General features: G+C 37.4%; 1 protein-coding gene and 1 long non-coding RNA gene across 2 annotated transcripts; one reads left to right on the top strand and one right to left on the bottom strand.

Moving 5' to 3' along the window:
• The first annotated feature begins 749 nt into the window (after positions 1-749).
• Positions 750-26741, top strand: LOC116277429 (uncharacterized). Its single transcript, XR_004186890.2, has 3 exons — positions 750-810; positions 4440-4485; positions 26605-26741. It is a non-coding gene; the product is annotated as an uncharacterized lncRNA (long non-coding RNA).
• MAGEE2 (MAGE family member E2) lies at positions 16416-18707 on the bottom strand. Its single transcript, XM_006217167.4, has one exon. The coding sequence runs from the start codon at positions 18506-18508 to the stop codon at positions 16937-16939; it is 1572 nt and encodes a 523-aa protein (XP_006217229.1). The 5' UTR covers positions 18509-18707; the 3' UTR covers positions 16416-16936.
• Positions 26742-27845: the final 1104 nt, after the last annotated feature.

The following is a 27845-nucleotide window of genomic DNA, read 5'->3' as shown; positions in this document are numbered from 1 at the left end:
ATTTTTAACTCTCACACATTCGATTTGGTGATTTAAGTTTTCCTACATAATTCCTTCTTTAATCTAGGTTTTCAAATACATTTGCATAGCGCTTTCTTTTTTGTCTCTCAATTTCTTCTCTACTGCTGCATTAAAATCAAACAAAGAAACACACAAAAATTACCTGCATGTCCCAATTTATAAAGAACATATTATGGGTGACAGTGTAAAGTGCAGTTTCAAGGAATTAGAAATTAAAAATTTGAATTGAGATCCAAGTGAGAGTAACCCATTTGCTTCAGCTCTCTAAACTGTAATGACCTTTGGGTTTTCAGATTCCAAATTAACAATCATTCAGAATCTGTAAAATATCTCAGACCTCTGGTCCTTTGTAACCCCAAGGCCTCATCAGAAAAAGGCTATGAGTTGCAAAAAAAAACAGGGGCAGGGGAAGCACCTCTCCCCATGACCAGGGCCTCTTCCAGCCACAACCAATTATCAATAAAGTCTGTACCACTCCCAGAGTCCTAGACCTCTCCTCCAGTCTCACTGACCCACTGAGAGCTCTTAAAGTGATTCCTGAACTTAAACTTATGTTTATTAGTATTAGGATATTCCAAAGGTGGTTTATGTAATCTCATTGTTGAAACTAATCCTGTCCCCAGTCCTTGATGAATAAACTTCTTCCCAAGTCAGACACCAGGGTAGAGTCTGTGTTGTCCAACACTGCATGCACCTTTGAGATTTGTTCATTTGTTTGTGCATTCAGTGCATAATGGATGGATCACTTTCTCCATGGTGGATATTGGACAAGAGCCCGGACATGAACTGGTGAGCAAACCCATGTGTGGCTTTGTCTTAAAATTCTCTCTGCCCTCAGATCCATCTCTTTGTAATACCTTCTCATATTAACCTTATTAATTTATATAACAGTTGGTGTATCTATATCGGTGAGTGTTTCTTTATGTAACCTCCTAGTTGCTGTCATTTTAACTGCCTCAACAAGAACTAAATGTTTTGTTTTTTTTTCCAGTTTGGTGACTGAGGCATCCAATGTGTGTGTTCCTCCAATATTCATTCCGTCCTCCACCCCAAGCATAGAGAATGATTCCTGTCTAGGAATTATACGTGTGTTATCAATAGCAATGGGAGTTATTGTTACTACTTACCATCTGCTCATGCTCCCTTGCATTTCCTGATATTTTTTTCCACCAAGCTCTTTATAAGAAATTATATTTAAAATAATATTTAGAGTTTTGATAATTCGAGAGTTCTGACAAAGAGGTACTTAAGCAAATGGGAAATAGTTGCATTCCCTTGCATTGCCTACTGGCTTTAAAACTGATTCTCTCACATCCTGCTGTTAGAAATGCAGATTGATAGGTACCCCTCCGTGTTTGCCCTAGAAAATATGTGCTACCAAACTGGGAACAGAACATATACCAGCTGACCCTAAGGATATATCTCAAGGAAATGGTTTTAAGGCAATAATTTTTCACAAAAACAATATTTTTACTCCCATAGTTGTTATCATAGTGATGAAAAACAAAATTATTGAAACAGACCACATGGTAGAAATGATAGGACACCTGTAAAATGTAAGTTTATACCTCCATTTGAAAGATAGTAGTAGCATATAAAATGATGTGGAGTAATGGTCAAGGTATACTGAAGGGGACTAAAGTAGGGTATACATTTATGTTAGTATGAGTCCATTTTTCCTAATATGAAACCTTTCAAACATCCAGAAATGTTGAACAGGTTGTATAGTGAAAATCCAAATGATTAACTAGAGTTTATTATTTCTTTATTTTTACTTTTTATCCTGTTGAGGTAAAACTTAGAGCAAAATGCACAAATCCTAATTCCAGTATATTCATTGAATTTTGACAATTGCTTGTGTATGCCTGTGTAACCCAAACCTCTATCAATATGTAGAACATTATCCTCACCTCGGATATTTTTCATGTCTATTCCCAATCCCTCACAGGCAAACACCAGTAGGCTTTCGGTTTGTATAGTTTAGTTGTTCTATTTCTACAACTTTTTTAACTTACATCCTACAGTATTTCCTCTTTTGTGTTTGTCTTTTTCCACTCAGGGAAAGGTTTTAAGATTCATACATATTGTGTGCATTGGTATTTTTTCCCTTTTAGTGCTGAGTACTATTACATTATATGGACATTCCAAAGTTGGTTTATGTAATCTCATTGTTGAAATGTAAAATAAGAAGGAAGAGGAGGAGGAAAAGAAAAAGAAACCTGTGTATTTGCAAAGAGAAAAGTATACTATAATATGTCATACCCAACTATTGACAGCAATTGTCTGTAAATGATGGCATTTATATGACATTGGATAAACTGACGTTCAAAAGCACCTAGTCTTTTAGACCGATGTACTTACTATTTGTAATAGTTACATCCCTTAGTGGTGTCTTTTTAACTTATACCAAATGATGTCACTGAATTAAGGATGAACTAAGTAGAGTGTTGAGTTGTTAACAAAATATTAGAATATCAGTTCTTGGAACATTCTGTGCCAATATATGTGTCAAAATTAATGTGCATACCACTCTGAGTAATAGTTTAGGTGTTTTGGGTTGTGTTCAGTGTATATTGTAGGGAGACTGAAGAAACTCCAAAGGCCCTTTCCATAGTAGAGAGATTAGTTCCTCAATCGCTAGGAACATAAAGGAGATGTTTGAGACAAACATCAAGAAAATTATGAGCAGGTAAACATCAAAGGATTCGAAAACCTGACCAATTTGAAACTCTTCTCAGTCACCAAACTGGAAAGAAGCAAGCATGAGAGCATAAACCCATAATGTCTATACAGGCCAGAGCATGGGAGCAGCATTTGATGGGTATCGCCTGGAGGACTCTGAGGTCCCAGGCCCACATATCCAAGTGGCTACAATAATTCCACTTGAATGTTTCATTATCCTCGCATTAGTACTTGCTCAAGATGATTCAGTATTCGTTATGATTCTAATAATTCTTGTGAGATAGTGTGCTAGGAAATCATACTGCAAGACAAATATTTCTACAAGTGGAACTTGATGTTCATAGAATGGTAATGTCAAAAATAATTTAAATATTACTGATAAGTAGTCTTCCATATCATGAGACAGTTTTATTTATGCAGCCTGGAAAGAAAATACCCATTTCTTCAAACTATTTCCTACACTGAGTATTATAACACTTGTATTTATTCAATGCAGTGGGCTAATACTTTAAACATTTTTCTTGAGTATATTTTAATTTCACACATACTAGAGTTTGTGTATTAATACCAGTGAGTAAAGGTAAGCAAAAAAGAAGAGAATATAGTTAAATTGAAGAAAAATAAAAGCAGCTGCAGTCATACAACCTTAAGGTAAAACTGTTAAAATTTGGATATAACTCCTGTGTGTGTATTTATCTATGTGTGTGTGTATATATATATATATATATATACACACACATATACATTTGTGTAAGCAACTTATGATATATCATATATAATCATTCAATAGAAGTAGAACCATTCTCCACATGTTTCTAGATTTACCACTATTATCTTCTCCTTCATTTACTCATTTATACTTCTTATTGTCTAAAGACTTCTGCTTCTGAGAAGATGGAGTATATACTTACTTTCCCAATTTCTACATCTAAGTTCATCTTTAAAAAACTGCACATTACAATTAAACAATCATTAAAAAATCCTATAAAGTCAGAAAATAGGGCAGACTGGCAAGGGATTCCAGTACCTGTGGAACAACATGGTCTTGAGTTCCATGTGTTTGCCTTTTGGCTTATACCTCCCTATTTGGTACTGGTGATAGCAGAAACCCGGAAATTTCTGTGAGGACAAACATAAAAATTCCAGATAAAGCCCAATTTCTCTAGTCAAAGTATGAGGAAAACAGCAGCCTAGCAAGACAGACAACTTTTAGACAAGAATCACTCTACTCCACCTCAACACAGAAAAAAACACTGCAGTCCCATCACCACCCTCAATAGAACAGACTGAGTGGAGAGCCTAGACTTCCACACTTGCCAGGCACAAATGAGGCACTCTAACCACCCATAATGGGAAGTATTTTAGAGCAGACTCACTGGGGATCAGGGACTTTCATCTAAATGATCAGTAAGAAGACGCAATATCTGTGGCATCAGTGGTAATCATGTGGGAAGCCTGCCCCATCACTCCTACACTCCCACATAATCCCATTAATTATGAGGCACTCCTACCTATTCTCATTGAGGTGGTGTCAGGAGACCTAGGGGGATTCAAGACTTTCACTGTCACTCAGCAGTAATAAAGCCAACTCTTTCCACAGGGCTAGTAGAGGTATGTTGGAAATAGCATAATGAGTCATCCCTATAACTTCTTGCGAGGGTAGTATCACCAAAGACTAGTAGGAAGCTTGATTTCCTACCACTGCCCATTGGGATAAGAATCCTCTCTTCCCCTAGATTTCAGTGGAAACCAAGTGGGGAACCTGGACTTCTCATCTCATACGTAAGTAGAAAGCATCCTGCCCTTCTTCCACTGGAACAGTAACAGAGGAGAACTGTTAAAAACATAAGATTTAAGTACAATCCAGGCTTATAATACCCAAATGTTCACATGACATAGAAAAGAACAGAAAGATCTCAACTTGAATAAGAAAAGACAATCAACAAATGCCAATATTGAAATGACACAGATGTTAGAATGATCTGACATGAATTTTAAAGGAGTTGTGATAAAAATGCTTCAATGAGCAATGACAGTCTTGAAACAAATGAAAACAGAAATATTCAGAAAAGAAATAGAAACTATCAAAGAAATAAAAGATATAAAGAAGAATCAAATGGAAATTTTAGAACAAAAACACAATAACCAAAATAAAAAACTCAATGAATGAACTCCATAGAAGAATGGAGTGAACGGAATATAGAGTCAGTGAAGTTGAGGACAGAACAACAGAATTCACCCAATCTGGACAACTAAGAGAACATAGACAAAAAAAAAAAGGCATGAGATACTTGTGGGAGTATAACAAAATATCTAACACTCATGTCATCAGAATCCTGGATGGAGAAGATAAATACAGTGGGCAAAAAATAGTTTAAGAAATAATGACTGCTAATTACCACATTTAGTCTAAGACATAAACATGCAGAGTCAAGAAACTGAGTGAACAACAAACATGGTAAACCCCAAGAAACATGCCATAACAAGTCATAATCAAATTTTGAAAACTAAAGACAAAGAAAAAAATCATGAAAACATCCAGAGATAAATGAAGCATTATATGTAGGAAAAAACAATTTATATGACAATGGTTTTCTCATCAGAAATCATGAAGTTCAGAATGTAGTGGCTCAAAATTTTTCAGTGCTGAAAGGAAAGAACTATAGAACTAGAATTCTGTGTCTAGTGGGAAAAAACCCCTTGGTGATGAAGGGAAAATCAAGACAGTCTCTGAAAAAGAAAAATAAGGGAATTAGTTTCTAACAGATCTACCCTAAAACAATAGCTGCAGAAAATTCTCTAATAAGAAAGGAAATGATCAAGAAGGAATCTTGGGACATTATAAAGGAAAAAATTATGGATTAAAAATGTGGTTACCACAAGATCTTGTATATATTTCCCTGTCCTTCTCTTGAGTTTTCTAAATTATGTTTGAGGTTAAAGCAGAAATTATAACACTATCTGATGTAGTACTCAATATACGTAGTGGAAATATTTACAAAAATCATATTATAAATAGGGAGAGTAAAAGAATGTAAAGGCAAGTGAGTTTTCTATATTTCATTTAAACTGGTAAAAATATGACACCAGTAGATTGTGATAAGCTCTGTGTGTATATGTACTATAGTACCTAGAGAAATCACTGAGAAAACTATATAATGAGGTAAATACAAAATATTATAAATATATCAAAAAGGAATTTGAAAAAAATGTTCAAGTAACTCAGGAAGATAGGATAAAGAAAAGCAAAGAAAAATTAGAGAGAAAAGCCAGAAAACAAAAAAAAATCCATGTTTACGCCTTTTAAAAAAATCAAAACCCACATTAAATGTAATGGTCTATCTATATCATCCACAAGACAAAGATTGGCAGAGTGGATTTAAAAACATCACTCAACTATATGCTATCTACAGAAAGTCTCATTTCAAATAAAATGATACAGGTATGTTGAAAGTAATATGGTGGGGAAAAATATAAAACACACTTATTAATTAAGAAAAAGCAGGAGCAAGGAAATTTTTCAAGGATAGAGAGGAAATTACATAATAGAATAATAAACCAACCAAGAAGACATATCTGTCCTAATGTGTATATACCAAACAGTAGCTGCAAAATGTATGAAGCAAAAATTGATAGAACTGAAAGGAGAAATATATATATCTCCAATTATAGTTGATAACCTCAAGACACCTCTAAGCAATTCATAGAACTAGACAGAAATTCACCAAAGATATAGAAAAACTCAACAACATTATCAATCAACAGGATCTTCTTGACATTTAGAGAACACTCTTCCCATCAAGAGCAGAATACACACTCTTTTCAACACCGGCAGAATATATGAGATAGACCATGTCCTGAGCCATATAACAAACCTCAACAAATTTTCAATATTGAAATCATACACAGTGTGTTTTCTGAACACAGGGAAGCAAACTAGGTATCAACAACAGAAAGAAAAGAGGCAATCTAAATGCCCAGAATTTAAAGATAAGCTTCAAAAGAATCCATGGTTAAAAACAGAACATCAATAGAGAAAAACAGTAAAACAAAAAGCTAATTCTTTAAAGAAATTAATAAATTTGGTAAAAATATAGCAAGAAAAAAGTGGAAGACCCAAAATATCAGGAATGAAACAATGGATATCACTACACACCCTGCAGATATCAAAAGGATAACAAGGGAACGCTACAAAGAACTTTAAATACATAAATTTTACAACTTAGGAAAAAACAAAAAGCAGAAAAGACCACAACTAACCCAATTTGAGATAAGTACTTTGAATAGCCCTATCAGTATTAGGTAATTTTATTTGTTAAGAATTTCCAAAGACGAAAACTCCAGGTCTAGGTGGCATCACTGGAGAATTTTCCAAAATATTTGAATAACAATTTATATCAGTTTTACACAATCACTTCCAGAAAATGTAGGAGGAGGAACCAGTTCTCAGTTTCCTATCAAACTCAATATTGCCATAACACCAAATCTCAACATATAAAGTATAAAAAGAAAATATAACACAGCAATATCACTCATGAATATAGATATAAAAATTCTTAACAAAATATTGGCAAATAGAATTAAGTGATACATGTACACACACAAAAATTATACACCATGACTAAGTGGAGTTCATTCCGTGGATGTAAGTTCTGTTCAATATTTGAAAATCAGTGAATGTAATCCACTGTATTAACAGGCTAAATAGAAAAATCATATGACCAAATGTAGAAAGAGTATTTCACAAAATGCAACAGCCATTCATGATTTAAAAAAAAAACTTTCAGAAAATAATCAAGGGTATTTTCCTCAATTTTTTTCACATCGCCTTTATTTATAATGGTGAAAAACTGGAAACAACCCAAATGTCCTCCAATACGTGAGTGGTTAAACCAGCTGTGGTACATTCATACCATGGAATACTCCACAGCTGTAAAAATGGACAAACTGTTGATACTCACAACAACCTGGATGGATCTCAAGAGCATTATTCTGAGTTGAGAAGCCAATTTCAAAAATTTACATGCTATATGATTCCATTTATATAACCTACTTCAGATGACAAAATTATAGAGATGGAAAACAGATCAGTGGTTACATGGAATAAAGGATAGCAACAATGTGTAGCGGGTAGTGTTGACTATAAAGGAGTAGTAAGAAGGAAACTTGTTAGGATGGAATAGTTCTATATCTTGTGTGTGGTGATGGTTACACATAATAAAATACATAGAACTATGTGCATACATTTATATCCATGTCAGTTTCCTGGTTTTGATATTGTACTATATATACTTAAGTAGTAATTCTGGGAAATATTGGGTGAAGAGTACACAGAATCTCTGTACTACCTCTGCAACTTCCTGTGTAACAGTAATCACTTCTAAACAAAATGTTTAAAAACCATACTGTTCAATTTTCCATGTCTTTAAATATTCTTCTATGACATAATGTGCAATGTTTGTAATACCTTAAATTCCCGTGACCAATTCCTACTTTCTCAGCCTTCTCCATTATTGTTGAATATTCAAGGTGATTCAAATTGTTCCCAATTTAAATAGGGGATAGTGAATAGAACATCTTTGTGTTTAAATTTGTGCTGATATCTGGAATTACTTACAAGGCGAAGATTTCACAAGGTTAAGTGGCACTTTGAAAGTGCCTGTATATTTCAAAGCTTTGAATGAAATGTTGCCTTTTGGTTTTCATTGAAGTTGCTCCAGTATAGGGTCCCATGGGTAATGTGATACAGTGCCCACATGAATGCCTCCATTGAGTATCTTTAATTACATTGGCTCTTTGATCATTTAATTAACTAAAACTACTTGGTTCTTATTGTTTTGTTCAAGCTTTAAAAATATTATTACACAAGAGCCAATACTTTGTTGTAGATACATAATAAATCAGGATAAGAAGATATAAAAATGACCAGAATTCCACACAACACAGAGATGTGACCAAAACTTAATTTGAAAGCATTCCTTTCCATTGTATGAACTTTGTGTATATAGCCTTATTTTTATAAAAATATACCAAATATTTGCTTTTATCACAAAATGATAAATCTTCAACATTTATGTGTCTTTTTTTGAAGTATAGTTGATTTACAATGTTGTGTTAGTTTCTGATGTACAACAAGGTTATTCAGTCATGCATATATATATACATATTCTTTTTCATATTCTTTTTCATTATAGGTTATTACAAGGTACTGACTATAAGTTCCCTGTGCTATACTGTAGGACCTTGTTATTTATTTTATACATAGTAGTTTATATCTGCTAATCCCAAACTCCTAATTTATCTCTTCCCCTTTGGTAACCATAAGTTTGTTTTCTATGTATGTGAGTCTGTTTCTGTTTTGTAAATAAGTTCATTTGTCTCATTTTTTATTTATTTTATTTTTTTATTTGTCTCAATTTTTAGATTCCACTTATATGTGGAATCTGAAAAAATATGTGCCTTTAAATATTTTTCTGCTCCTTCCTGTTCAGTGTCAGAATTCTATTCAATTTAATTAACAAATCCTATTATCTGTAACTAATTTTTGGTTTTAAAATCATTTCAAATTTTAGCCTATTCAATCAATATTTCTATGGACTCCATGTAGCCAGATATATGTTTATCTGTTGGATTATTTCCTGAGAAACCTTCCTAAGTGTTTTTTGCTGCCCAAAGACCCTCCACAAAGGGGCTGTTCATATGTATGCTCCCACCCACAGCACAAGAGGTTGTTTCCTCCACACAACCCTCATTCAAAACATTAAAATCCTTTTTTCACTTTTCAAAAGAAAGAGGTCAGCACAGTATGCCTTTAGTGTTTTCTTCAGTTTATTAGAACAAATGTAATTCCACTGTGGAAAATTAAGAAATGCATATTAAAATATATACAAAAGTGGAAAGCACTTGTAAAACCACGAACCAAAGATGAATAAGATTATAATGTGGCTGGAGAAACAGTCCATTTTTATTCCACGGAAATTGAGTCATACTGTTAATATTATTTCCTAAACTAACTTTCTTGTTATTAACTATTATTGTACATCATAATTTCTGATGTCTGTATTCTATTCCATTCCATACACAGACCTTTATTTTCTTCACCAATCAAATATTATTGAAGATTTAGGTGGTGTTTTTAGTTGGTTTTAGTTGGTGTTCTTCCTCATTTCCTTCAAACCAAATACAAGGTCTCATCCAAGAATGTTTTCTCAAATTTCATTCTTACAAATGAAAATGCAGTGTACTAGGACACAAATATTTCATTAAAATGTTTATGTAGTATTTAGCATAGCCCTACATAACCCACTATCACCTGTGAAACATGTAAGTACTTACATCTGTTTCCCTTTTGTATTCCCTACATGGATATTGCAATACTTTAATTTTTTTTACAGTCATAAGCTGACGCCAAAGTCTCATTGTTATGGACAGATTCAGCTGCTTTAAACATTGTGTTTTATCTATCTTATTTATCTGAATATTAATTTCTTTTCAAGCAAAATTAGACACTTAAATTTCTCTACATGTGGTAAGCATTTGTATTAGTTTCCTATTGCTGCTATAACAAATTACCACAAACTTAGTGGCTTAAAACAACAAAAACTTATTATTTTGCACTTTTGGAGTTCAGAATTTGTCCAAAATCAAAGTCAAAATGTCAGTAGAGCTAGTTCTTTCTTGAGGCTCTGAAGAGAATCCACATCCTTGCCTTTTCAGCTTCCAGAGGCTGCCTGTATTTCTTGATTCATGATCCTTTCCTCACATCTCTTGGTTCATGTGTCACATCCCCTACTACTAACTCTGATTGATCCTCCTGCCATCTTCTTATAAAGACTCTTGTGATAACATTGGGTCCATCTGGATAATCCAGGATAATCTCCCTATCTCAATATCCTTAATTCAATCAACCTGAAAACTCTCTTTTGCCAAGTAAATGAACATATTCACAGGTTTCAGAGATCAGAACATGGACATCTTTGAGGGAGTTTTATTTTTCTACCAGACCACTATTCATCAATTTGAAAAGGAAATATATTTCCACTATTTACATATACATTTTTATAAGATAATATAGACTCTACATTTATTGTTTCATTGCTTGAGTTTTCTATTTCACAATATATTGAACATAATTTGTTATTATTTAATAGTCTCTACTCCATCATTTCCAAATATTTCATATTGTTCCATTGAAAGGAGGGGCCCTAATTATATTAACAGGTAAAACCAAAATATTTGTTTTGAGAATTTAGATTGACTTCAACTTTTATCTACTAAAATAAAAGTTGTGTTCTGGTCAAGATGTGGGATTATATCCCTCTTTCCCCCTGCTTTTTAAAATGCCATTGAAATGACACTATTTATAAAAGGAATAAACTGTAAAAGCACTGAATCATGAAAGGCAGCAGAGATTTACACAAATATCTCGAAGACATATGTACAGGAGAAGGCTTTCATGAGGCAGGAAATATTCTCTCCAGGTGAGCTCCAGAGAGCCTCCAAGCTCAGAAAGACATTCTGTCTGTGCTGGAAGGACTGGAGTAGAACAGCTGCACCAGACTGCATGTAACTCCATCCTTTCCTCCCCAACAGCCTGAGTGAGTCTCTCAGAAGGTAATGCCTGCTAAAGATTAGCACACAGACACAAGTTATAAAGCACATACAAAAACTCAGCACCATTAGATACTGAGCAGACCCAATAAAAGGCAGAATTTATAACTAAAGAAATAAGCAATAATAGACACATACAAAAAGAACATTAAAATAAGGCTTCTTAAAATGTTTAAAGAGATGAAAAGAGGACTGGAACCCGTAATAAAATAACAGGGTCTTTATTTTTAGAAACAAGATATATTTGAAAAAGAAACAAATTCTAGAAATGAGAAAAGGTACACATTGAAATAAAAATCTCAGTGGATTGGACATATAGTTGACCAGACTCAAAGGTGAACAAAGAGTTGGAACACACATAAAGTGGGGGCCACATCTGATTTGTTCCTGTGTCTCAGTATCTAATATAACAAGGTCAGCATATAGCAAGTATTCAGGAATTGCTTGTTAAACTGAACTGGGTAGGTGAACTTTGGACAAGCCTGACATCCAGGGGCAACTCCACTGTATATGAGTCTCAGGGTCCAGGACAGTCTTAGGTAGAACTACCTGAGGATTGGTCTAAGGAATGTCTGGCTCCTTGATGGGGTTGGCAATGAAGGCCATCTAGACAAGAGGCTTTGATGCTGCTATTGACCTCAGGGGCAAGTTTGTTCCTAGTAAGATCTGGTAATCAACTTCTCTTCACTCAGCATGCCCCTGTTAGGAACTATGAGGATGTCCATGGCCATATTTGTGTGAGGAGACATTATATAAATGGTTAACAGTTGTGCCAAAGCTCCCTCTCCTTACTTCCTCCCTCCTAGGCCTTATACTCTTCCCTACCCTGCTCCCAATCCAGGGGAATGAGAGCAATCTTGTGTTCAATCAGCTCTCTACACCTGGTCTCCCTCACTGTCTGGAATAGTGGAACATCTTCTCCTAGCCCTCTTTATCTTGTAGAAGGAGAGAAATCTAGGCTGGAGCCTTTCCAGGGCACCCTATAGCCTGCAGCCCTCAACAGCAAGAAAGCTTCTCTGAGGTATGGCCCAAGCAGATTGAAGCTTCTGAACAGAGGACAGTTTCAGAAGCAATGGCCATTCTTGTGTCCTCCTTTTCTACATCTTCCTTCTCTTCTGTATTTCGACAGAAGTGGACACTCAGAGGACAGATGTTCTACCCTGGCCAGCCCATGCCAAACCAAGTGCTCTCAGGAGAAAAGCAGTTTGAGACCTGCTTAGACCTTAGGTTTCAGCTCCCAAGTCCCTTCCTAACCCTGCCTCCTTATAGCAGAAGTCATCCTCACTGTTTGGGACTTCCTGAGTGGTATATAAAACGGTTGATTCTTTGTAGGTCACTTAGGCCTACTTAAAGAGACCACCCATGAGCCCCTAAAAAAGTGTCTTGTGGATAGGTGTCGGCAAAGAATATATTACTAATGTAGCTAAACCTCACTAATTCATAACTACCTGGGGCTAATATTTACCTAAAATATTTACTAAAGAAAACAAATACTAGTAAGTCTAAGAACCCAGTATTCCTTTTAATTCAGCTACCAAGGTGCTGACAAGTAGCAGTCTTAAAATCAGTGATGTAGGATGGAAATACAACTAGACTAAGATACAACTGGCCTGGGTTATAGTTCTGACATCATCACATGATAAATGTGTGACCCTGGGCTTTTTTCTTTTTAATCAGTTTCTTGAAAACAGCTTTGAGTGGTCTAGAAAGAAATGTTGAGTAACTTGCCCAAGGTCACACAGCTAGGAAGTGACAGAGCCAGCATTGTTCAGATACAGAGTTTATAACCATTCTGATATACTGTCTCCTGTTTACTCATAGTGTATTCTTATGGGGACCAGCACAAAAATGTCTCAGGGAACAGAGCCTACTCTGATAATTCCTTTCCAATTTTCTATGCAACTAGTCTCAAACCCTGCTTGCAGACAATTCCCTGAGACACTGCTGAGTACTCTTGGAGGAATGAGAGAAACTCTGTTGAGTGATAAATCTCACTGTATGGAGATACCCTCTAGGAAGGGAGGAGACTCCGTAGTCCCTGTCTGAACCTGAAGGGTTCTTACAGGCTGGCCTAGATTGTTGATATCAGAGGGTTGGTATCAGCTGGGAGAATTGCTTTGAAGTCCACATTTGACAGTCTAGCTCAGCTTTTCCTTGGATTGTAATGCTTATTTGTGATATCTTGAGTGTACAGAAGCTGATGAAGAGAAAGGCAGGAAAAGGCTTCCCTAACCACCCATCCTCTCCAAAAGAGGTCACTCCTGGGCCTCAGTAACTGAACATGAATGTGTTCTCAATGTTTTTTTTCAAAGCAAAGATCCTAATCATAGATCAAAGGGGACTCTGGTTAGCATTGTATATACAGGATGATGAGCCCATATCTAACCAACACACGCTCTGCAAGCTCCACCTTGGCCAGAATTCAGTACATGGTGGGTATCAATGGTCCAAAGAGTTTGCAAATGAACTTAGACTGTACCATTTTCCAAATTAACTCACACAGATAAGAAGGGTATTTGATCCGGTGTTCTAAAGGCTTAATGGTGATTGTATATTGGAGTAATTCATGCAGCATCCTTTGTAAGTCTTGATTACCAGACCCTCATTTCCACCCCTAAGTGTTTCTCCTAAGGGTGCTAATTGTAACTTGGCATGTGAAGAAAGGAGAGTGCTCAGGCCTCCCATGACCTTTAAAGGAATGGCTATAGCCAGAGATATCACACCCTTTCCCTTACCACAGGTATGTGCTCTGTGCAAGCCTCACTTTTGTTACTTCTGGGAAACTACATATGGCATTTGTGACACAGAGGCTATTTCCCACTCTGTTTCTGCATCCTGAGCTCCTCTGGGCAAGGCAGGAGCTCTGTCAGGTCCTTGTTCTTTTAGGATTACAAAAAAACATTGCCGACACTTTCGGAGGCTCAGAAATGGTGATGTTTGACTCTCCCTGGGTGAAAGCCAGCAGATAAGGCTGGAAGCTTGCAGAAGAGGGAAAACTGGGACAACTCATAGGATAGAGTAGGGAGACTGGACAAAAATAACACATTCTTCCCCGAGACAGCTCTCATGGAGCCTGAGTGATGGAACAAGGAAAAGCCTGGGGAAATTTCAGCCTCACTTTCAGCCTCCTTTGTAGGACTATGTTCTTGATTCTCCCAACCTGACATACAGCTCTTCCAGGTATTTTGTGAGTCAACACATTCAAATAAGAACATAGCACAGGCTGGAGGGGGCCTGTGATGCTGTGCACTGTAAACAGTGTGAACTGTAGCCAAAGGCAGCCTTAGACTCTAATCCCAGATCTCACTGACTGGCTGTGTAACCTTGGACATAGTACTTAAGCCTCAATTTCCTATAGTGTCAAATAGGACTATTAAAATGCTTCTTGGAGAACTGGTGGAAAGATTGGAGCTAAAGGTGAAGAACCTAGTAAAGTGTCTAACACAAATTTAGTTCTAAAAATTTTGGCAGCTTTACATTATTGTTGGTCTAGATGGTCCACCTTCCCCTTGGCAGGTTTCTCTCTATTGGTACCCCTAGAACTGATGTGCTTGAGGATCCAGGAATTGCACCAATCCAAAAAAAAAAAAAAAATCAGAGCAAGAGAAACTTGACACCTTAATCAGCTTGCCCCTCCTCCCCCACCCCACAAAGATATACAGATTAAGGATCCAAGGAGGCTGAAGAATGAGATTGTCAGTTTAGCTCGGAGGCAGCATGCTATTTCAAGGTCCCAGATTTTGAGTTGCCATACTCTCCTGCCTCACAATCACCCCCATCCCATTTTCCAGAACCCCTTTAGCTCAGGCTCTCCTGTTACTCATTTTCTTGTCACCGGAAATACCGCTCTTAGCATTCAGTTTTCCTGGGAATGCTACGGTAGAGAAGATCCCTGGGACATAGTGAGCTTTATCTCCCGGGCAACCGCGGAGTGCGCCTGCGCAGTGGCTTCACCAAACCTGCAGCTCTGATTTGCCTTCCGCACAGCGGCGGGAATTGGGGGCCAAAAGGGTGTATCTCCCCTCCTCCTGTCCCCTCCCCCGGCAAGACCTTTGTGTCATTCTCTTACTGAGGCTGACGAAAATGTGAGGAAAGTCTCCCATCTGATAAGAGGTAGCAGTTGGGGGTAGCCCCTAGTGATTAAATGGATGAAAGGGCAGAAAGCTTGCGGGTGTCAGGAGGTGAGGAAGCATAAAACCTACCCCACTGATAGACAGCCCTTTTCTCCCCCCCACCGCGTTGCAGGAAGACGTTCCGTATAACATACATTACTGAGTAGGGCTCCCTTACGGGAATTGTTACATGTCAGTTTTCTAAAGGGCTTGGGGAAAGCCGCGAGCAAGGTTAGAAGCTGCGAGATCCAGGATCTGGCTGGATGGAGAGAACCAAAATACTAACACTCACCTTAACAGCTTGGGTGCAGAAATAAACAGCGCAGGCAGAGGTTGCCATTCAGAGTTCCTCCAGGTGGATGGTTCGGTCTGACCCAAGATCCAAGACTAGCCGCCTTCAAGGGAACCATTGTTGATTCCCACGACCCACTCTCTGAGGATGTGGATCTTTGTTATCTCTGCCACAGGCTTATGTCTCCCACGTCCCTCTTGAACGCCAACACTGTCTTTCAGAGCTACATTTAAATCCCGCGAAGCCGTTTTACGTACTGCCTCTGACGTCATGAACAATTCTTCCCTCCCTCCCTCTCCCCAACCTCAGGTCTCACAAAAGAAGTCACTAAAGGTTAACTCATCCCCATCCCCAGCCCTCCATACCACCTTATCCTCCCCTACCACCACCTTTGACCACTCCTTATTTCATCCATTGCTTGACACCCGCTCCCTTCACGGTCCCCTCGTAGAACCTAAAATTTAGTTGGGAGTTACTCCTGTAAACTCACATAGCACTCTGAGCTTGCTCATATTATACTACTTGCCACAGCGATAATATAATTGCTGGTTTACTTCTATAACTCCTCCCTCTTATGCCCTGTAGCTGGCTTCATCTTCTTCACCCTTATACTCCCAGCATAAAGCTGTGCTCAGAGCATGGCAGATGCCTAATAAACGTTTTAAAATAAATGAGTAAAATAGTGCTTAAACGTGGAGCCTAGTTCATTATGCTTTTATTTTTCAGTACGGTCTAGAACTGCAAATCAAATACAGATAAATGGCAGTATTTTTTTTTAAATAAAACAGTAGACACAATGAGAGAGCATCCACAAATCAGTGATTTTGTATTTGTTTTTGTTGTATGTTGTTACTTGACTCCTATACCAGACCATTTTACTGATTATTTCAAATGGCTAAGGAACAACTGTATATTCTCTTCCACATCATACAAAGATTTAAATATTACCAATACATTTTATGCAGCTATCTGAACTTTTACATTGAAAAAGACAGGAATGGCAAATGAGCAATATCATTTATAAACACTTATTATGGTCCCAATTCAAGGGTATATTAAAAGGAAGGAAATACTATTAGAAATGGAACACAAATAGCAAGCACAATGTGTACTTTCCACCCCAACCCTGCCCAACTTCTGATTTAGGGCTCAAGTGCCCATTTCCCCAGGCCCCTTTAATGGTTGCCACCCAACTGAAGTGACACATTTTCCACAGACTTCACATGGGGCCAAAGAAGAACATGGCAGTTGCCTCAGATCTGGCTCTGGCTTCCTCATCTTCAACAGCCTCCCTGTATTGCTCTGGCCAGTCCTGTGGTCGCTTTCTGTAGAGCCTGGCCATGTACTCCAAGGCTTTCATTTTGGTGGTTTCAAGGTGAGCTCGAGGACCCCACAGAAGCTCATATTCAACCGGATTAGAATATGACAGTGGCCTACATTCCAAGTAGCGCTGTCTCATAAGCTTGCAGGTGATGGCATGCTTTCTTCCTACATCTACACCATATCTCCGAAGCAAATTCCAGACATTGGCCTCTTTGACACGGTTGCCCATCAGGAAGATCAAACCCAGGATTGGCATCACATATTCTTGAGTGGGTCTCCCCAGGCTCTCTAGCATCATTTGCTCTTCTTCTGATTCTGGTTGCTGAACAAGGAGGTAGATATGCTCACTGGTATCAACCTCAATCAGAGAAAACCCATAGAACAGATCAAGGATTAGAGTAGCTCGACTGAGGATATTTGGGAACACATCCTCAAACTCTTTGCCAGTGTGAGCCAATAGCTCATCCTGATGTATAGGCAACAGCTCCTCAGTGACATTAATGGCCAACTGGACCAAATCATTTGCCTTATCATTCATAGTGTCCTCTGACCAGAACTCCAAGCCAGCAGCCTGGCTTCTTTCTTTGGCTTTGTCAGCTTCCAGAGCCTTATTATATTCTTCTGGCCAGCTCCAGGGCTCCTCATCATGGGCCTGTGCCACAAACTTCAGGGCTTCCATCTTTGTGATTTCCTTGTGGGCTCTAGAGCCCCACAAGAACTCAAATTCGAGGGGATTAGTGCCATACACTGGCCAGTACTCCAAGAACCGCATACGCACAAAGTCAGTAGTTAGGAGATTCCTTGTGTTTCCAAAGGGGATATTGATCCTCTGAGGCTCATCCAACACATCGACCTTTAGAAGCAGGTCCCAAATGGAGGCCTCTCTTGCCCGGTTACCATTCAGGAGGATGTGGCCTAGGACCAGGGCCAGGAGACCTGCCTTTGGCATGTCCAGGGATTCTGCTATCCGATCAGTGGTCTGGTGACCCCGTTTGCTGATTAGGTTGTAGGTGTCAGCCTGAGGATCAAGAACCCTCAGGTTCAACCCAAAGACCTGATCCAGATGGGCTGAGGCTCGTCTGAGGATCTCAGGAAACTGATCTGAGTATTCTCTGAGGAACTCCAGCATCTCTGTCTGCTGGATAGACCCCTCAATTTGGCTTTTCATGCGCATGAAATTCACCAAAGCAATCGACTTGTCTTCTAGAGGGTCGTAGACCCTGAGCGCCCCCAAACGTCGGGACTGCTCGTCGATCAGCACCTCGAGGTCGTTCGGGTCCTGCGCAGCCTGGGGAGCGCTGGCACCCTGAGGGTCGACTGGTGCCTGAGGGCCCTGGAGGGCATCAGGAACTAGCATGGAGGTGGGGGACCCGGAGGCATTAGTAGCCTGCATCTCACCCTGGAAGTCGCTGTAATCTGCAGTGGTCTCTGCGCTGCAGTGGCACGCATTCTGGCTTACCAGAGACATGGTTCCAGAAGTCAGGAACAGGAACGGAGAGGTCAGCGATCCGTCGGAGAGAGGGTGGTAGGTGTGTCGGCGCCTCAGCACAAAGCCGAAGCCAGTGGCCAGGAAGCTGGGCAGATCAGAAGTGAGAGCTGTTGAGAGGAGCGATCCTTCTACACAAACACCAGCCAGCAAAACCCGCAAACCTCAGAGCTCAAGGCTTTGCCGCAGCCTACGCAGGCGCAGTCGGATTCTGCGACGTGGTGGCCACACCCCCTCCCACTCCCGCCCCCTACTGCTGCCTAGCCTGAGAAGCTGTTTGGAGTGGTTGCTGCTGCAGTCAAACTTGCTAGACAAGAGAATTCAAGAAAGAAGGTAACAAACATAGGTAGAGCAAAGGGGATAAGGGATGGGGGATGTTTAGTGACGCTCCACTTGAAGTTATTTTGTGAGGTATAAAGCTAATAGGCAGAAGAGGATTCTGAGAGGAGAAGGAGGAGGATGTTAACGATGAGAATTATTTTACCGAGTAATTAATCCACCCACTCAACATACGTTTCTTGAGTATGTGTCACATGGCAGGCACAGTGTTGGGTACTAGGGGGCACAACAGAGGAAAAACATAATGATTATCCCTTTCTGTGTAGAGCTTACATTCTGGGATAGGTTCAAACAATGGTAATAATGAGAGCTAGCTTTTATGGAGCACTTACTATGTACCAGGCACTATTTCCGGTATTTTCACTTTTCTCATATTAAATCACTTAGTCTTAGCTATGAGGCATCTATTCTTTTTTTTAAAATTAAGAGACTTATTTTTTTAGAGCTGTTTCAGGTTCACAGCAGAATTGAGCAGAAAATACAGAGAGTTCACATATAGCCCTCCCCACCCACATGTATATACTCCCCTACCCTCAGCATCCCTCATCAGTGTGGCATATCTGGTACGATTGATGAACCAACACGGACACATTATTATCAACCAAAGTCCACAGTTTACATTAGGGTTCACTCTTGATGTTGTACATTCTATGGGTTTTGACAAATGCATAATGACATGTAGCCACCACTATAGTATCATACAGAGTAATTTCATTGCCCTAAAAATCCCTTATGCTCCCTCTATTAATTCCTGCTTCCCTCCCTCTCCCCAAACCCCTGGAAATCATGATCTTTTTATTGTTTCTGTAGCTGTGCCTTTTCCAGAATGTCATTTGGTTGGGATCATACAGTTTGTAGCCTTTTCAGACTGGCTTCTTTCATTTAGTAATATGTCTTTTAAATTTCTTCCATGTCTTTCATGGCTTGATAGCTGATTTTTGTATGAAAGGTATGAAAGTACAAAATAAGTTTGCTTAACAGCTGGTCACCTTGGGTGGCTAGGGCCAGTGTGCACTAGGATGGGTTGAAGATGAGGATGAAGGCGGTATGACAGGGATGATTGAATTTTCTGTTTCTTCATTAGCTGGGCCTCCATAAGGTGAGAAGAGAAACACCAGAATAGAACATGGCTATTTAGGGGTTTGGTCTTGTGTTTGGGGAGGCATAATCCAAACACTTTGACCAGGAAGAGGAATCCGCTGCTTCACTTTCTGGGAGTGCTACCAAACTAATTGGACTAAATCCTAGCCCTCAACCATCAGGATATACAGTGAAATATTGGCAAGGAGAAAAATTTACATTTTTTTGCAGCCACAATTGAAATCCTTTCTTAAATTCTTGATGGTGATGAATACTGCTGCATTCAGTTATCCTGTGCCCTGGAATTCCTTCAGAGGGCACTGCCTTCACATGTGGGGGCTAGACACTTACTTACCTTTGACATTTACCATATCCCAGATGCTTAGAATAGTGAAGCAGGCAGTTCAGGACCATGGATTTGGTCAAGCTGGGCTAAGTAGATAAATGTGTATACAAATGAATGTGCATGTTCTACAAGGTAGAAATGTTCAGTTTCCATGCTGATCGTATCAGGAGAATCTTGTGGAAAGCAGCACAATCTTTTGAGCTGCTACAAAGATGTGACTGAGATCAAATCTGATGTGATCCGTCACCCTGGTCTTGCCCCTTCCCTGGAAAGACTCCATATACCTTGTCTAGACAGGTGCTGACCAGGAATAGATTCAGAAAGGATTTTAAATTCTTTAGTCATAAAAGAAAACAGATGTAATTTCCCCCTGAAATTGTTTATCTTCAACATAACTTTAATAAAACATTTTAACTTTATAATTAAGTGCTTTTACTGAGATATAACATATACAGAGTAAAGTGCATAAATCACAAATGTAAAGCTTGATAAATTATGACATATTTAACACACCTATGACCATAATGCGGATCAAGAAACAATATTACCAGCATCTCAGAATCTCCTGTGGCACCTCTCCCATCTTTCCCCTCATATTTGTCCCAAGAGGATACCCGTATTCTGACTCCTAGCATCACAGATAAGTTTTGCTGGTTTCTGAGCTTTGTATAATATCAGTGGAATTAGGCAATATTTACTCATTTGTAGCTCTTTTTTTCCAATAAAAACTCACTATTTATTGTTAAGTATCCTTGTTGTGTATAGCAGTATTCATTAATTTTAATTATTATGTAGTCTACAATTGTATCAATATTCTTCAACTTATCCTGACAACTTCTGGTGGGCATTACCTTTTTTCCAGTTCTACCATAAAATGCTGCTGTGGACCTTATTGTACCTGTCTTTTGGTTCATGAGTCCATTTGTGTTGGAAATAAATCTATGATGGAGTTCCTGGATCATAAGTTAGTGTGTTTTCAGTTTACATAGACATTTCCAGAGAGTTTTTTTTTGAGTTTTTAAAAATTGTTACACAAATTTACACTTCAACCAGTAGTGTATGAGAGTTCCTAATGCTTATATTCTTGTCTACACTTGATATTATCGTTCTGTTTAATTGTAGGCATTCTAGTGAGTTTGCCGTGTTATATCATTTTGGGTTTTTTTCTTTGCTCATATTAGCTTCTTTCTTTCTTTCTTTCTTTCTTTCTTTCTTTCTTTCTTTCTTTCTTTCTTTCTTTCTTTCTTTCTTTCTTCCTTTCTTTCTTTCTTCCTTCCTTTCTTTCTTTCTTTCTTTCTTTCTTTCTTTCTTTCTTTCTTTCTTTCTTTCTTTCTTTCTTTCTTTCTTTCTTTCTTTTTCTTTCTTTCTTTCTTTTTCTTTCTTTCTGCTTTTCAAACAGAGTTGTCATTTGTTTTCCCAGGCCAATGGACATTAAAGCAGAAAATTAAGAAAAATGGGACATGCTAGAAGTTAGCTAGAAGACAGCAGCAAGCACTGATAGTTGGTAGACATTCAAAGGAAAGAAGATGGAAACTATTCAAAATTGAAATTAGAATTTAAATACTGTAGTTGTGTTAGGGCACTCAGTGCAAAGGAAAGAAGTCCTAGATGTGCTAATTGTCCTCAAGATTTTCAGTGCATAGTACAACTATTAAAGACCTAGATTTATCAAGAAAATTTAACTTCTGCTTATGAAAACAGATAAATATATATTACAGAATTATTATCCCCAAAAATACAAAACAGTAAAAAAAAAGGGTTAGTACTCAAAGGAATAATATAATTACATAGAAAACTCGTATATGTAAAATCTCATTCCTGATAAACTGGTGGTCACCAGAGGGGAAAGGGGATAGGAGGTTGTGTGAAAATGGTGAAGAATATTAAGATGTATAAACTTCCAATTACAAAATAAAGAAGTCACAGAGATGTAATGTACAGCATAGGGAATATTGTAATAATATTGTAATAACTTTGTGTGGTGACAGATGGTAACTAGACTTATTGTGGTGATCAATTTCTAATGTATATAAATGTTGAATCACTGTGTTGTACACCTGGAACTAATACAATATTGTATGTCAACTATACTTCAATTTAAGAAAATAAAAGGAAAAAATTTTCATTCCTGGATGATGCTGTATGTATATAGCATTGTGGTAACTGTACCCCCAATTTTTAAAATTATAATTATCACTCTATTTATTTTTAAACAATAATATTTTTATTCAGAGCTAAATAAGACCTGATCATTGTCATTAAGTTGGAAGATACAAGAACACGTACAATTTTTTTTCAAAAATTATTCATGTTTCCACCAACCGAGATATTTACTGTTAGCATTTTAGCATATGTCATTCCAAGCCTACTCTTTTTCCCCTACTTTTTTTTGAAATACAACATTCCTATAGAAAAGTTCATAAGTTGTAAGTATTCAGATCAATGAATTTTCACAAATTGGATATATTTGCATAACCAACAACCAGTTAACAAACAGAATAATATCACCAACCAGAGGCCCATCCTTTCACCTTCTTCCATGCATTAGAACACCCAAGAGTAACCACCTAAGTATTAACACCATAGATTCATTCTGCATATTTTTGAACTCTATGTAATTGGAATCATGCAGTAAAATTTTTGTGTGTGTCTAGCTTCTTTCATTCAATATATTTGTGAGATTCGTTAATATTATTGCTCGTAGCTGTCAATCATTCATTTTCATTGCTACATGGTAATTTGTTTTATGACCGTATCAGAACTTTAAAATTCCATTCTACTGTTGATGGGCATTTGAGTAATTTCCAGTTTTTTTTTGATAAATAGTGCTACTATGAATATTCTAGCACATGTCTTTTCATGAACTTTTGCATGCATTTCCATTGGGTACCCAAGAATACCATTGCTGGATCATAGGTTATGCATATGTCCAGCTTCTGACTAAGAGTTTCCTGAAGCAGCTATGCCAGTTTAAACTCCCATGAGCAGGGAATGAGTGTTCTGGTTTCTCCACATCTTCACCTACATTTAGTATTTTCTTTTCCATTATAACTATTTTGATGGGTAGTATAGTGGCATAGCATTGTGGCTTTGATACACTTTTCACTGATGACAAAGGAAATTGAGCTCCATTTCACATATTTATCAGCCATTTGGATATCCTTTTTTGTAATTACCTGTCCAAGTGTTTTACCCATTTTTTCTACTAGTTTATCAGTCTTTTATTGTTGATTTGTAGAGTTTTTATATTTTATAGATACAAGTTTATTGTCAAATATGTGTATTGCAGATATCTTCTCTAATATATAAGTTGCCTTTGCACTATCTTAATGTTCTCTTTGAATGAATGGAAGTTTTTTAAAATTTATCCACTTTTTCTAGGTTGTCTAATTAGTTGGTATATAATTTGTTCATAGTAGTCCCTTATGATCCTTTGTACTTCTGTGTTATCAGTTGTAATTTTTCCTTTTTCATTTCTGATTTTATTTATTTGAATCCTCTATCTTTTTTTCTTGCTTAGTCTAGCTAATGGCATGTCAATTTTGTTTGTCTTTTCAAAGAACTAGTTATATCATTGATCTTTTCTATTGCTTTTTAAGTGTCCATTTCACTTATTTCTGCTCTGATCTTCATTATTTCCTTCTTTCTACTGACTTTGGGCTTTATTTGTTCTTTTTTTAAATTGAAGTGTAGTCAGTTACAATGTATCAGTTTCTGGTGTACAGCATAATATCCCAGTCACATATATCAGTGGAGATATATGTGTGTATGTATGTATGTGTGTGTGTGTGTGTGTGTGTATACACACACACACATTTGTTCTTTTTCTAGCTCCTTTAGGTGTAAAGTTAGATTGTGTATTTGGGATTTTTCCTCTTTTTTGAGGTAGAACTGAATTGCTATTAACTTCCCTTTCAGAACTGCTTTTGCTGCATCCCATAGATTTTGGTGTATTTCTGTTCCTATTTGTCTCTAGGTATTTTTAAATTTCTACTTTGATTTCTTTGATGGTCCATTTGTTGTGCAGTAGCATGTTGTTTAATATTCACAATTTTGTGGTTTTCCCATTTTTTTTCTTGTGATTGATTTCTAGCTTCATGCCATTGTGGTTGGAGAAGATGCTTGATGTGATTTTGATCTTTTTGAATTTATTGAGATTTGTTTTGTGGCCAAAATATGATCTAACCTGGAGAATGTTCCATGTTAACTTTGAAAATAATGTGCATTCTGGTGCTTTTTGATGGAACATTTTCTAAATATTAAGTTTATCCTGTCTAATGTATTGTCTAAGTCCACTGTTCCCTTACTGATTTTCTGTCTGTATGATCTATCCATTGATGTAAGTGGAGTGTTAAAGTTCCTTACTATTATTATAATGATTTCAATTTCTCCTTTTAAGGCCATTAATATTTGCTTTATCTATGTAAGTGCTCCTGTGTTGGATGCATATACATTTATAAATGTTATATCTTCTTGCTGTATTGACCCCTTTATCATTATGTAATGCCCTTTTTTGTTTTTTATTCCATTCTTTGTTTTAAAGTCTATTCTGTAAGACCACTTCAGCTTTCTTTTCATTTTCAATTACATGAAATATTTTTCTATCCTTTTGTCTTCAGTCTGTGTGTTCTTATTTCTGAAGTGAGTCTCTTGTAGGGAACATATAGATGGATTTTTTATTTAACCATTCAACCACTGTATGTCTTTCTTTTAAATTTTATTTTATTGAGTTATAGTCAGTTTACAATGTTGTGTCAATTTCCAGTGTAGAGCACAATTTTTCAGTTATAAATGAACATACATATATTCGTTGTCGCATTCTTTTTCAGCATGAGCTACCACAAGATCTTGTATATATTTCCCTGTGTATGTCTTTTGATTAGTGAATTTATTCCATCTACATTACAAGTAATTATTGATAGGCTTATATTTCTTGCCATTTTGTTTGTTGTTTTCTGGCTATTTTGTGGTTCCTTTCTGTCTCTTTCTTCTCTTTCTCTTGTCTCTTGCATTTTGGTGATTTTCTTTAGCAATGTTTAGATTCCTTTATCATTTTCTTTTGTGCATTTACTATAAGTTTTTCCCTTGTGGTTTCCATGAGGTTCACATATAACATCCTATGTACATAGCAGTCTCTTTAAAGCTGGCAGCAATTTAAATTTGAACACCTTTCAAAGCTTTTTTCCCTCCCATGTTTTATGCTTTTAATGACACACTGTACTTCTTTTTTACTTTATGCATCCCTTAACTAATTATTGTAATTTTAGTTGATCTTACTACTCTTGTCTTTTAATCTTCATGCTTGCTTTATAAGTGATTGATTCACTATATTATATATTTACCTTTTCCAGTGAGATTTTTACTTTGGTATGTTTTCTTATCATTTATTAGTACCGTTTCTTTTCAGTTTAAATAAGTCCCTTTATCATTTCTTTTAAGGCCAGTTTAGTGGTAATAAACTTCAGTTTTTGCTCACCTGGGAAACTCTTTATCTATTCTTCAGTTATGAATAATAACCTTGCCAGATAGAGTATTCTAACTTCTAAGTATTTTCTTTTCAGCACTTCAGATATATCCTGTCATTCCCTTCTGGCCTGTAAAGTTTCTGATGAAAAATCAGGTGATAGTCTTAGGGAGTTTCCTTTGTATGTGATTAGTTTTTTCTCTTGGTGCCTTTAAGATTCTCTCTTTAACTTTTGCCATTTTAATTATAATATACCTTGGTATGGATCTCTTTGGGTTCATCTTGTGTGGGACTCTCTATGCTTCCTGAATCTGGATGTCTGTTTCTTTCCCTAGGTTAGGGAAGTTTTAGCCATTATGTATTCAAATAAGTTTTCTGTCCCTTTCTCTCTCTCTTCTCCTTCTAGGACCCCCTTAATGCGAATGCTATTCTGCTTGCTGTTGTCCCAAAGGTCCCTTATGGTATCTTCACTTTTTAAAATTCTTTTTTTTTTCATTTTGCTGCTCTATCTGGATGAGTTCCATTGCTTTTTCTTCCAGCTGACTGTTTCGTTTTTCTGCCTCATCCCATTTGCTGTTGAACCCCTTTTGTATTTTTCAGTTCAGATATAACTTATGTTTGGTATTATCTTACATTTTCTGTCTCTTTGTTGAATTTCTCACTGTGTTTGTCCATTCTTCTCCTGAGTTTGGTGGACATTTTTATTACCATTACTTTGAACTCTATCAGGTGGATTGTTCATATCCATTTTGTTTATTCCTCTTCCTGAAATTTTGACTTGTTCTTTTGATTGGAAAATATTTCTTTGTCTCCTCATTTTGTTAATTTTTGATTGTTTTTATGTATTAGGTAAATCAGCTGCCTTCCCCAGTTTTGAAGGAGTGCCTTTATGCTGGTGATGTCCTGTGAGGCTCAGAAGTCCAATGTGCCTGACCACCGGAACTGGGCATTCAAAGGGTGTTCCCTATGTGGGCTACATGAACCTCCTTTTGTGGCTGGGCCAAAGTTGGTGCCATGGCATTCTGGTGGGCAGGGTTGGCTCCCAGAATGGCTGTAAGTTCTGGCCAGCTCTTAGGCTTGAAAGAAGTTTAGGGGTAAGTGGGGCTTTCGGCAGGATATGCCTACTGCTGCTAACAGGTTAGATGAATATTTCCAAAATGGAGCCCATCAGGGCTGTTATAAGAAAGGTAGCCTGAGATCATAAAAATGAGACACTCCTACCAGTGTCTCAGTGCCCCAGGGAGCATCCCAACTGTTTCCTGCCTCTCTGGTAGATGGTTCAAGATTAGTAGGTGGGTCTGTTTCACCTGTGGTCCGTGTGCTTTTCAATCTAGTGTTTTTGCACTGGTTTTCAGGTCAAGTGACTCTGTGTGTGAGCCTTTTAAGAGTGGGTTTTCTGTTTCTGTAATTCTGTATTTTTTCTGGATGTATTCCCCATTGTTTTTCAAAGCCAGGTGTTTTGAGGGCTTATCTCTCCTGTGCAAAATCTGAAGATTGGGATGCCTGATGTGCAGTTCAAATCCCTTACTCCTCTGGGAAAATAACCATACCTTTGTGATCCTTCCCAATTGTGGATTGCTGTGCCTGGGGTGTTTTTTCCTTGGCATGACTGTATAGCTGTTTCTCCTACCCATTTCCATACTGTCCTTTTACCCATTGTTGTGCAGACTCTGTTCATCCAGTTTTCAGGTTCCTTTCAGAGGAAATTATTTCATATGTAGTAGTAGATTTGTTATGCCTTTTTGAGGAAGTGAGTTCAGGATCTTCATATACCACCATCTTAAACCCTCCCCTTTGGAATTTATTTTTGAGTATGTTATGAGGTAAGTGATCATAATTCATTTCTTTTTTTACCATATGGTAAACAGTAAAATACCAATACACTCTTCAGTTGACCAAGCACCATTATTGAAAAAAGTCATGATTTCATTATGCCACTGCAGTGTCACATTTGCCATAAATCATGTGATCATACATGTGTGGACTGGTTTCTGGATACTCAGTTATGTTCCATTGGTCAGGTTGTTTTTCTTTGCAACAATATTACACTGTCTTGTTTTAATTTTCTAATAGATATTGATATCTGGTAA

The sequence above is a fragment of the Vicugna pacos genome, chromosome X (genome assembly GCF_048564905.1).
Source record: "Vicugna pacos chromosome X, VicPac4, whole genome shotgun sequence".
Taxonomy (NCBI): Eukaryota; Metazoa; Chordata; class Mammalia; order Artiodactyla; family Camelidae; genus Vicugna; species Vicugna pacos.
The sequence above is the reverse complement of the archived record's forward strand: the minus strand, read 5'-3'. Positions and strand labels throughout refer to the sequence as shown.